Source organism: Astatotilapia calliptera, chromosome 16, assembly GCF_964374335.1.
Source record: "Astatotilapia calliptera chromosome 16, fAstCal68.1, whole genome shotgun sequence".
Taxonomy (NCBI): Eukaryota; Metazoa; Chordata; class Actinopteri; order Cichliformes; family Cichlidae; genus Astatotilapia; species Astatotilapia calliptera.
This window is the reverse complement of record NC_137437.1, coordinates 10,311,193-10,324,413: the sequence shown is the minus strand read 5'-3', so window position 1 is coordinate 10,324,413 and position 13,221 is coordinate 10,311,193. Positions and strand designations below refer to the sequence as shown.

The 13,221-nt window shown below is 40.0% G+C and overlaps 1 protein-coding gene across 6 annotated transcripts in view; it reads right to left on the bottom strand.

Moving 5' to 3' along the window:
* The window catches only part of dgkh (diacylglycerol kinase, eta), a 79,065-nt gene that overhangs the window by 34,026 nt on the left and 31,818 nt on the right, over positions 1–13,221 (bottom strand). For all 6 annotated transcript variants that reach the window (XR_013902493.1, XM_080291097.1, XM_080291096.1 and 3 more), the window contains exons 5-6: positions 2,289–2,393; positions 1,001–1,133 (exon numbers count right to left, since the gene is read on the bottom strand). Coding sequence is in view for 5 of the 6 variants with exons in the window: in XM_080291097.1 (XP_080147223.1) it covers positions 1,001–1,133; positions 2,289–2,393 (238 nt within the window). In the remaining variant the exon portion in view is untranslated. The remainder of the gene's footprint in view (positions 1–1,000; positions 1,134–2,288; positions 2,394–13,221) is intronic.

Sequence of the window (13,221 nt, the reverse complement as noted above, 5' to 3'; positions counted from 1 at the left end):
AAGCACAGACTTACGCAAAACAGCTCATATTAGGGCAACTACCATGAGCTCCCTTCTGTTAAAAAAGGATTTTTACTCTACCTGGAGATACTTGCCAGCTGACCTAATAATCACCATAATTACACCTAAGTCCATGGTGACTGAAATGTAGGACGAGACATGGAATGTCCACGTCAATCTGAGAGGAAAAGCAGCCAAATTTACATCTGGTGTGTTGGGATGGGCAGAGTTCTGGAATCTTTTTGATCATACGTCACATATTTGTTTACTCTGTGAGGCTGCGGTTAGCTCTCCAATCAGTGTAGGTGTTTGTGTTGGAGAAGTAAAATGCATTTTAAGACATTTTAAGTGTTACATATGTGACAATTTTTGCGACCTTTTTTGCAACCTAAAAACCCCCCCAAAAAAACAACAACAAAAACAAGTACCATGGTCTTTAGTGACCTCATAGCTGTTGAGAGCCATGCAGTTAGCAACAGTGCAGCGGTTCTTTGGAAGTTTGGATGGATGTCATACCTCCTACACCAACAATTTTCTTCATTGTCTGCAGTAGTTTGTGGCACGAGTGAAAAGCTTACCGGTAGATGACAAATTTTTTCCGTTGTCTCTCTGTCCTCCTCTCTCTTGTTTGCACTCGTGCCATCTTCTGAAGCTTTTAGTGCACTTAGGCTAACACTATGTTACTGTCAACTCAGTACTAACTTAACATTATTTCACTTCACCTTTTTGTTGTTAGATAGCTCTACTGCACAGGACCTATCATTTGTGTGAGGAGATGCACTTACAGTGAGAACAGGGACAGGAGAAACTAGCGGACTGCAAATGGAGTATTGAGTAGTCTATGTGCTAGTGCCAAAAATCTTTTGATTTTTCATCCAGTGATGACAAAAACATGTTGGCTTACCCCAAATTTAAAGTGAAATACATGAAATAATGATCCTTTTTGAGTTTCACACTTGTGATAGTAAACATGTGTAGTTTTGAGTGTATTTGTACTCACCTTCACAAGAGAGGCCGTGAGATGTGACCCCAGACAAACTATCCTTACAAACATTGCAAAAGGTGGGCCGTGCATGGGAGCAGGCGTACCAGTTGTGCATCCCTGAGAAATGTTCCACATTAAACTGTGCTGTCTGGCAAAGGAGAGGTGAAAACAGCAGTCACATGTCACAAATGTAAGCATGATCAAAAAGAAAAAACATTGAACATTGATTTACAGACACACAATTGATACTCGACTCCTTTGTGGTATACTAGCTTTCTTTTAGAATAACTATTATTCATTTTCCCCTAACACCATGACAACATTAGTTAGGAAAGTGCCTGGTATAAGAAAAGAGCCTCCACAGGAGAGAGAGAGCCTCCACTTCCTTAGAGTTGTTAGAGTGACGACTTTTACAAAAAGCTACACACCCAGGTCAGATGAACTGGATGCCTCTACACATTAGTATATGGAGAGGTCCTACTGTGGAGCCACAGTGTAGTGTACCCATGTGGGTGTTGCATCTGCAGTAGTTGGCGCAGTCCTGGATATAATTGGTTTTTCACAAGTACAACTCTAACAGGTGCTTACAAACTGGGGTACTTGCATTCTTTAACAGTGTCACATAAAAGGATACAGCAATTAAATGCTGCTGTGTGGACATATTGGCAGGAGTGCGCATGCTTGTGTGTCTGTGTGCGTGTGTTTGTGTGAACATGTGTGTTCCCTGTGTTGTGTGAGCTCTGGGGTTGCTGCAGCACTGCAGTGCAGTAAGGGGGTGAGGGATGGGGTCTTATATAAGATTTCCCTCTCAAATCAAAGGCATTAAAATGCAGCACAGCTTTCTTCCTGTGCTCGCCACATCACCTCGCTGTCAGTGCACAGCCAGGATTTACAGTCTTCTTAACATATTCTGTTGACAGTGGAATACGCTGAGCAGTTACGATCAGTTTTGATGCTGGTAACATGTTTTCTAGATTCTTCAAGAAATACTGGCTTGAAGTGAAAAAAAAAGCTTTCAAATAGGCATCTACCGAGTATGTTCTGTGTTAGAAAGTCATAAGGAGAAAAAACACTTGGGAGAATAGGATGTGCCAATACAGTTTTTCTTACTGTTACTCTGCCCAGTGTCGAACATGTGACAACATGCGGGTGGAGGCGTGCTTATGCATGTGCTGCAGCCCTATCTGAACTCCGCATTTCTATGTATCCCATCCCCAAAACTGCCAAACAACCCCCCCCTCCACAAACACACACACACACACACGCACACACACACACTTTAATCTGTTGAACTGGACCTTACCTCGTAATGCTCTCTGGACTGGACGGACTTGAGCGAGCTGATCCAGTCCTCCATCTCTTTCCTGTTCTCAGCACAGAGGATGAGCCTACGGAACGGAGTGATCACCTGGAGGCAAAGGGGGGAGGAGGTACGAGAGAGTGAGACAGATACTGTGGCTAAACAGCGAGACAGCGCAAGCGAAACAGAGCTTAATGTTTCCAGCTCTTTCCTCTTCAGCCTGCGGTACCTCTGAGTGGAGAACAACCGGCTCTGTCTTTAAGAGAGAGCAAGGATGTAAAGCCCCCCTCCCTCTTTCTCTCTCTCCTTCGCTCTCTCTCTCTCTTACATACATACACTCTCTTTGTCTCTCATTAACTCTAGCTCACTCACACCTTCTTCAGTTAAGTCTCTTCCCAGCTCTTCATGAGGCTTTGAGGCAGATATGTGCTGACAGGCAAAGAGCCTCACTAAAGGCAAAGAGCCTCTCTCTCTCCCGTTGCCTCCTCCTCTCTCGTCCTCTACTTGTGAGCATGTGTGTGTGTGTTCGTGTGTTTAAAGGACAGTGCCTGTAGATAACCCTACAGACAAACAGCACCCTTTCAACAGCCCATCACTTATTTATGCTCACTCATCTTAAAAATTCCATCTCTCCATTTCTTTCCAAGTCATTGTTTTCCCACAGTGTGTTATCTTGATTTACATTAGTGAGAGGAGAGAGTTGAAATACAGGCACGGCTCACACACACGTACACAAGATAATCTCACAGCACTAAAACTGCTCCAACCACTAGCTTTCTATCTGCAAGAAATGCTTTGTCTAAAGCAGGTCACTAAATACAAATGCCATATTTTAAGTGGACTGTATTACCAAATGAGATAATAATTAAAACCATGTAATTCATTTATTGAGCTATCCAGTCTGCTTTTTGGACAAGTGTGGAAAACAAAGTGTAAAAATAAAGAGCTAAATTTAAAATACTGTCTACAGAGAAGCTGCTTGTGAAATCTGTAGACTGTATAGATAAGATGGTCATAGCCACAATAACTTGAAAATTGGCACAGCATTACTTGTCTGATACTGCCTCTAGTTAAATGTTTTATTCATTGTTATTTTTGATTTTTAAAACCAACTGTGACAAACAAGCAATACTAGTGCATCATTAGTAGGAACTTATTACTCACAAGTAGGGATGGGTATCGTTTAGGTTTTATCCGATACCGGTGCCAAATCGGTACTTTTGAAACGGTGCCGGTGCTTAAACGGTGCTCAAACCGGTGCTTAAAGAATGGAGAACACAAACTTTGTCCAAAAACCTCTCATGTTCAGCTGTTTGTTTGTTTTTTTTGTAAAAAGATAACAATGTTAGCCTTTTCTGCAGCTATGGGGCATATATGGTATCACTCTTGGCTGGAAGCAGTGCTTAAACAATGGAAAAAAACACAAACTTTGTCCAAAAACCTCTCATGTTTAACTGTTTCCCACTTTTTCTTTGGTCATTTTAGCCTTTTTGGCCAGGGTGAAGGGAGTATCTGCCATCAAACAAGAAGACAGCATCATGTAGCTATGATGATGTTTGCTAGTTCACCTTACATGCATTAATGTAATAACGTGGTTAGCCTACTCAACGTAAATTACACTCGAACAACATTAAGCTACTCGCCCAGAGAAGAACGGCTGCTGCTGCCTTCATCATCCTCATCATTTCTGCTACACTGGCAGGGCTAGGGGCCAGGACTCTATTCTTCGGGTTTTTGGGGGATGTTGCTCCGGGTCCGATAACTGGCAACCCACCCAACATGCACGGTGTGAGGTCTCGCAGCAAGCTATCAAATACGGCGCATTTCTCGGCTTTTAAAAAAAACGCTATGCGTCGCCAGGTGTTTAATCGGATTCGAGGTGTTACCTCCTTTGACAGTATCATAGTATCAGCTTAAAGCACTTGTTGCTGCTGAGTTTGCATATTTTGCTGTGAAGTACAACCAGACTTTTGACCGCTTCGCCTTGGACATTTTTAATCTGTAGCTCTGCTCTAACTGAACGTACGTACCTGGCCCCGCCTACTATCCTGGGAAACGTAAAATGATTGGCTAGAAGTGTATCACAGCTCAGGAAAAAAAAGCACCGAAATAAAGCACCGAAATGTGCGCTGCTTTTCGGTCTGGTTACTACCGTTTATGTCAGAACCGGTGCCATCATGGCACTGGACACCGGTACCCATCCCTACTCACAAGGTATCTCTATCCTAAAGCTTTTTCACTCTAAATGGGCCCATAATTCACAAAGTGAAAATGAAGCTATGTTGAAAGACACAGAAAACTAGCAACTAAAATTACAAATCACCAAGAAAGAGGTCACAGACTGAGACAACTGGGTTTCCGATTCCGATTCCATTGGAAGGATTTAGGTTTAAATGACTTTCATGTTGGCTTCACATGCTTTTAAAGAGCTTGGGAATCATAACGCCAACAGGTAACAAGGAGGAAAACACACTAACAAATGGTGAAACAAAACATCCAAATGACCTGGGAGATTAACAACACAATAGGACACAGACAGATGCTAAACAATTAGGCTAAGGAGTGTTATTAGGAAGGATAGATCCATATAAACACAAAGAATGGTCACTTTAGTTTTAGGAGCTCTTGCTCTTGTTCCCCAACATTTTCTCAGAAACAGTTTGTGGTGAATTATGATACATCAAAAAAAAGCTAAGAATTATAAATTGCTTGAAGCTTGCATTGATGTGGGACTCAGACATTCAGCCACTGAGCCATGGCTCTGTGGTACACACAAAGATTGCAGGGGAAAAGATGCAGAAAAGTATATACAAGGTGTCTTTACACCTTGTATATACTTTGTTTTACTTCATATTTAATACTTTACTGTGTAGCATAATGTTTTGCTATGTAATAATAACTTAACATGCTCTACCTTGTAGTTAAACTGTACTGTGAATCTGAAAAATAAATTTTTTTTAGATGTGAAAATAATTTTCTGTCTTTTATGATGGCAAAATGTTTCATTGCAACACTTTGTGTTCTTGCAGCAGGTGCAGGATCTCTGTTGATACTAGTCCGAGGGAACAACAACATCTTCTGTGTCCGAGGTATATCAGATGCCGAAGTGGTATCCAGTCATGATCACACTCTTGCATTTCAGAAGCTGTTTAAAAAAAACCCCCAAACCCACAAGATTTTCTTTGCTTCTAGCTATGCTCATGTGTATCAGCAAAGTATCTGCTGTCATCAAGCAACATATATTTTGAAATTTTATTGATGGTGATGTTTTTCCTTCATCCAGCTGCTACCCAGACCAAGCTCCATGTTGCTGCTTCCGGTCTAGAAAGAGCTCCATACCGTTTCGGTCATACATACAGCTGTGAATGAGCAGATGAGCTTCAATGCCCACAACGTAACTTTCAAACCCAGAGGCAGCATCTACCTCTGTCCATTATTTTATCAGCTCAGACTTGTGTGAACAATAGTCCAATGATGTATTCTGTATACAGTTAAGGACCTTAGTCAGTGAAATCTATATGTGAGGAAATACTAGCCTCTAAACAAAAGATCATTGACACAGATGTTATATAGGGAGGAGACAAGGCACTTAAGGAATTCTGAACAGAAATCTACTGGAGACTAACTTTGACCAAAACAGTGCAGACATAATTAATCTCTTTTTGATATACATATACAATTCTATGCACTTATATTTTGCAATCACATACTGTAAAAACGCAGAAATGGAAATCAGGAACATAAATAAAGATCTGCATCTCCGCTGTGTCTTTATCTTCTGTTCTGGTGCTTCTCTTTGAGGTCACCTCATGTGCATATTTTAATTTACTGTTACATTCTTCATTGCCATCATCAAGTGTTTTCATTATCCATTACTCAGAAGAAACAGCACTGTCTTATTACTCCCTCCCCTCTCTCTCTGACTCACTGTGTCGCATTGTGTCTAATAAAACAGCCTCAGATTTTACACCTGCTTTCATCCACATGTTACATTTTTAGGTGCAGTTTGCTCTGCTGGAGCTAATCTTAGGAAGGATAGTTCACAAGCAGTCAGTTATTAAGTTTCTGTTCCCTTCTTCAATAATTTAAGAAGAAGCAGCCTATAATATAGTGCATCTGGAATGTATTCACAACACATCACTTGGTCCACATTTTATCATTTTACAGTCTTATTCCAAAATGTATTAAATTCATTTTTCACCTTTTCGCCTTCACAATTTTACACACAATACCGAAAATTGACAAAGTGAAATTATTTCAAATTTATTAAAAATGAAAAACAAAAATATTACATGTATATACCAAGCCTTTGCTCAGCGTTTTGTTGAGGCACCTTTGGTAGCAATTACAGCCTCAAGTCTTTTTGAGAAGCTCAATAATAATGAATGGGGAACATCAGCTTGTTTTCAGATTTCTCCAGAGATGTTCAATCAGGTTCACGTCTGGGCTCAGGCTGGGCCACTCAAGGACAATCACAGCGTGGTTTCGTAGCCAAACATTTTCTTATCTTGGCTATGGATTTTTTTTAGCTTTGTAAAGACGTTTCACCTCTTGTCTTCATAAAATGTAATGAAATCCGGTTGCTTTCTTTCCAAGAACCTACACAGACATATAGCTGTATTTATCTTTCAATCAACCTTGACTAGTGTCCCAATTCCTGCTGCCAAAAAACATCCCTACAGCATGATTCTGCCACCACCACGCTTCATGAACCTTTTTCATTAGGAGTAGTTTCCATATTGCCACTCATACACGTTTGATTGGTGGTGTGCAACAGAAATGGTTGTGTTTCTGAAAGGTTCTCGTCTTTCCACAAAGCAACACTGGAGTAAGCGCACGCACGTGGCTCAGGGGGTTGGGAAGCACATCTGTAACCGAAAGGTTGCTGGTTCGATCCCCGGGCTCTCTGTCTCTGTAAGACACTTTTCCCTACCGCCTACTGGTGTTGGCTAGAGGGGCCGATGGCGTGATATGGCAGCCTCGTTTCTGTCAGTCTGCCCCAGGGTAGCTGTGGCTACAAGTGTAGCTTTCCTCCACCAGTGTGTGAGAGTGAATGACTAGTGGCATTGTAAAGCGCTTTGGGTGCCTGGAAAAGCGCTATATAAATCCAATCCATTATTATTGTGCGCTTTGTCACCTCCATGACTAGGGCCATTCTACGCTGATCCCTCAGATTGGCCAGGCAACCAGCTCTATGAAGGTTCCTGGTGGTTGATTTATTTACAATGCTGGAATTGGAATAAGGCTGTACCATGACAAAATATGGAACAAGTGAAGTGTTGTGAATACTTTCCAGGTTCAGTGTAAAAACTGCACGAGGAAAAATACATAGCTTTGCAGCTTTTCCTCTAACTTATTAATGTCTCCAAATATTCATAGACTTCAGCTGATTAGCCTCTCGCTCTCTCCCTGATTTTTGATGCACTATTTCAAATGCACACCACTTGTAAGCAATACACTGCTGTGGAGCTCCAATCCTTTCTTAAATTGCATCCTTTTTAGCAATAAGATGACAAATGTGTTACAGTGCAGTCCACACAGCCTTTGGACTAAATGCATCCATCAAAGAAAAAATGAGCGAGACACTACCCCTAACTCCCCCTCTGTCTTTCTGATTGCAGGCCTGTTTAGACCTGTAGCAACCGAGGCTATTACAAGGTGTGGAAAACAGCAGGTGCACAACAAACCCGTGTCACTATGGCTGCAAGTGTGTATAGTGTGCAATGTTTATTAGGGTATGTGTATTTTAGGGTTTTAATGATACATCTGGTGCTGCACTGCCTTTCTTTCTGTAGAAAGGTTTCTGTTGCTCACTGACCATCTGGTTTGCATCAACATGTTTCAAATAGCCAAAGCTCTGGTGGAGGTAAACTTATGTACTTTGTTACCTATATAACAACATTATTTTCTTTAAGCTACAAAATGAAATGTCCTAAACTGATAAACTAAGACTTTTTTGGTTCTATATTTTATTGCTTTGGATATATAAAACAAGTGAACCATGGAGTGCATTTACAGGGTGAGTGTGGCTCAATAGGAACTGAGTAATAAAAGACTGAATCTACACACTACATAATAAAAAAAAAACATCTCGTTGGACTTATAGGGCAGACAACTCAACACAAATACTATTAAAATGCTTCTCAGACTGACTCATAAGAATGCGACTGTAGTTTTCTCAGCAGTGAGACCAAAATGAATTTCTGTTTAATCAATTACCTCACAAAAACACCAAATTCTTACAATTTAACACAGCTTGTAGTCTATTGCTATTTAGTACTAATGCACACATGCACACATTTGGATGCATCTCAACATTAAGCTACAAAGAAACATGAAACATCAGGTAGTCAGTTATTCTCATTAGACACACTTTAGTAGGAGGCTACTAAACCCTATAAAGCAGCTGACTGCCCAGTGACAATATGTTCATTACATATTAAGGGTCAACCATGTGTGAATGCACATGCAGTGCAGCAGAGTTATATAAAAATGGATGGCATGACAAAGCTTACATGATACCCACTTTTAGGGCTGCTCAATTAATCGAATTTTAATCACGATTACGATCTGGGCTTTCAACGATCATTAAAAATGACTGAGCCGATTATTAGCCCCTCCCTCATTTATCCGCGACACCTTAAAGGCCGGTCTGTGAAAATATTGTCGGGCATAAACCGGTCCGTGGCGCAAAAAAGGGTGGAGACCGCTGATTAAGAGGACCCGAGGGAAGCTCGGAAAGCTAAGCAGAAGTTATTTGGAGAGGAGAGTGACTGCCGCTGGTTGAAAAGAGAGGTAAAAAAAACTTCAGTGGTGTTGCACACTATTTTATATTATTTTTTAAAAGTCATTGTTAACCCTTTAAAGCCGGTCAGAGCAGCATGCTCCGTTTTGCGTAACTATTTTTAAATCCCTGTAGAACCTGAACCGTGTAAGCTAGCGCAATAATTTGTTTTGCATATGAAACCGGAGGAGTTGTACTTACATCTTATGCCATCAGCTTGTCCTCGGTCACGGTTTCCTTCCACATATAGCTTTGCAAAAATTGCATAAAAAGCGCTTGCAGCAACAAAAACATAATATTCCAGAAACACGCTTTGCCGTTCCTATCAGCTGTTCGTAACACTTCCCACAGTGAAATGATGCACCTGCTGTTTTCTTTGCAAATTTGCATCATAGGATTGTTTTTTGTTTTTCCTGCAATATATAAAAATTGCTGTATCTCCAAAATAAAACTATGAAGACACTCAAAATAAATTTCCTGTTGTTGTAAACTATTTTTTGCAACTTTTTTGTATTTAAAGTTTTGAGGGATAAACCTCTTAAATTTCTCCAAGTAGAAATATATGTAAACAAAACAAAATTTTCAATTTTCGATTTTCAATTTTTTTTGTAGTTTATTGCACTTTTTTGCAATTAATGTAGTTACTATGGACTTAATGCATACATATTAGTAAAATATGGGCTATAACAGTTGTATAGCAACTTGAAATACTCCCACAAATGGCACTACAGCATGTAAAAAAAATAATATAAGCTCTGGTGGACTTGGTTCTATAGTAGGTCTTAAAGGGTTAAATAAATATCGTCAAATAATCGTGATCTCAATTTCAGTGAAAATAATCGTGATTATCATTTTTGCCATAATCGAGCAGCCCTACCCACTTTTAACTCTCCAGTTCTCTAGGAAAGTCACTTTGAGTTGAACATGCTAAAGAAAGTTTATACACCGATCGGGCAAAATTACTAACATTGACAGGTAAAATAAATAACACTGATTATCTCTTTATCGTGGCACCTGTTACTGGCTGGGACATATTAAAGCAGGTGAACATTTTATCCTCAAAGTTTATGTGTTAGAAGCAAGGAAAATGGGGACGCATAAGGATTTAAGTGAGTCTGACAAGGGTCAAAATTCTGCAGTGGTCAGGCTCATTGATGAGCGAGTGAAGGCTGGCCCATGTGGTCAGATCCAACAGATGAGCTACTTTAGCTCAAAGCTGCCTAAAAGGTTAATGCTGGTTCTGATAGAAAGGTGTACACAGTCCATCATAGTTTGTTGGAATGCATGTGACTAGAGATGGAGACCAGTCAGGGTGTCCATGCTGACCCCGTGCTGTCCACTGCCGAAAGCCCCAACAATGGGCAATTTTTTTTTACATACCATACCCGGATGCACTATGGGAAGAATGCAAGCAGACAGAGGCAATGTGATGCTTTAGGAAATATTCTGCTGGGAAACCTTGGGTCCTGTAATCCCTGTGGATGTCACTTTGGCACACACCACCTACCTAAGCATTGTTGCAGACCATGTACACCCATTCATGGATGCAGTATTGCCTGACGTCTGTGGCCTTTTTCAGTAGGCTAATGCATCATGAAGAAAAGCAAAAATGTTTCAGGAACAGTTTGAAAAGCAGAAGGAGGAGGTGTTGACTTGGCCTCCAAATTCTTCAGATCTCACTCCAATCAAGCATCTGTGGGATGTGGTGGACAAACAAGTCCAAACTATGGAGGCCCCACCTCGCAACTTACAAGACTTAAAGAATATGTTGCTATAATCTCAGTGCAGATACTATAGCACACTTTCAGTGGAGTCCATGCCTCAACAAGTCAGGAATGGACCAACACAATATTATACACACCACAACAGACAGGTGGTTATAATGCAATGCCTGATCAGTGTATGCATTTACCAGTGCAAATTCTTGTCTTCACAGAATCCCTTCCACATAGGAGGTCCAACTATTGCAATCAGATTGAATGTGAACACCCCACCACCATTTCCAAAAGGCTGTCAACTTTGGAATACCCACAGAAAAGGCCACCTAGCAATACTGTTACTAAAATGGAAGTAGCATTTGTTATACTTCATTTCTGTTGCATTACAGGTTCAATAACACCAGTCTTCAGTGACTCACTGTGTTAAAGCTTGCTCTTTGTCTTAAGAGGTTCATAAGTTTCACTTTCAGTTGTTTTAGTTTTCTAATGGGACACAAGCAGGGGCGATTTTAGCCCATTTTTGGGAATGAATCAAAGCACCCCCAAAGATTTCTTACTTTTTTTGACAATATTTGCTGTTTGTGGGACACACTACTAAAAATACAAAAAGCATACATTACTTAATTGAGATGGAACATTTTAACAACAAAAGTATAGACAGCCAGGTTCATAATGGATATGAGGAAGTTTTTTTCAAAAAACGGAGCCACATTCAGGTAAAAGTGTAAAATTAAATGATCCGTCAATAAAGGATAATGTTAGATCAGTGTTTCAATATTCATATCTTTTATTAGATGTACATGTGGTTTGGTTATTTGCCTTTTGGTTGAAATTACACTGAGAGAGGACTTTTTTATTAGTGATCTTAATAGTTTTTTTAAATCTAATTGAATACAAACTATTTGTGTATGATTGTCAGTCCAAAGAGGGAGAGAGGAAAGAGGGGAACATGAGGAGAAAGTACAAGTTCAGCAAGAACCAGGTAAGAAAACAGACAGGGAATACTAACAGGCAAAACAGAAACTGTTAAACCGGCAAAGAAAAAAACCCCCAACTAATTTTACTCATACAATCTGGAAGTTATGTTGTCCCATATTAAAGCTGCTATACAGAATTTGCAAAACAAACTGGGTTGTCAGCCCTGGCACTGCATTACCATAGCGAACTTCAGTCAGAGGAAGTCACGGTTGCCAAAAACTTTTTGAAGCTCAAGAGTGAGGCTGGTGCCATCCCAGATATGTTAACATTGTACAATCTTCTGGATAATCAGATCTTCCCCACAGTGAAAACTGTAATTCAGGTTGCCCTAACAAACCCAGTTAGCAGCTGTAGCTGTGAGAGGTCATTTAGTGTCTTAAGTCAGCTCCATACCTGGCTGAGAAGAACCATGGGTCAAAGCAGACTCCAGCACCTGGCTGTGATGTCAGTTGAGAAAGAGATGCTTGAGAGACTTGAACACCAAAATGTGATAGACAGATTTGCCAACCTCAAGGTGAGGCGACATAGGTTAAAAGAAAAGAAAAAAACTGCAGAGCCATAGTAGTATCTGCAGTAAACATCTTTTCATACATTGTATACTTCGTACCAAAGGCCAAGGTGTCTCCATTTTTCTAATTTTTTAATAGTATTTTGTACATTTCAAGGACTCTTCTATTTTTGGAGTGTATTTTTTATGTATCTGTATTATATTATACATACACATTAAAAGTGAATCTCTGTCCAAAAAATGCACTCAGTCTACTTTTTACTCACTATGAGCATCGTTCATTATTCTCCCGCAGTAATTAAGGTTAGGATTTTTTTTTTTTTTTAATTCCAATCCATTGTTCTTTGGCAGTAGTAGTCTTTAACAGCATTTACATAACCTTGATCAGATTTGATGGTTTTGTTACAGACTTTTCAAAAAAGTGATGTCATGTTTTGTGACGAGGACCCAGGCACAGAGAGACTTGATGAATTTAAGAATCTTATGATTTAATAAAGAAATTTGCCGACTTGCACAGAGATGGTAAAATTATGATGACTGATGAAGACAACAGACAATGAGGACAGGGAGGAACAGGGGTTTAAATGCACCAAGTAGACAGTCAGAGGGAATTCAGGACAACTGGAGATATTTAAGGATGCAGGGACTGACAGAGCCAGGGAAGAAGTCTCATCGTGACGAGTAAAGTTTATCTTGCCTGGCTGGGCAGCTCTCTGCTCTGCTCTGATTCTAGAATCGCTCCTGAACACAAGTATGCTGACACAGAAAAAAAATGTTAAAATTGCATGAATCTCAAGTGAAACAAAGTGTAAAACACAGAGTTTCCATGAACCTTGTATCATAACATAAATTAAATAAAAGATAAACAAAATTACTTTGTATTAACTACAGAATGTACTACTGGGCAGCTCAATTAAAATCAATGGCTGCCTGGATTATTCATGATTC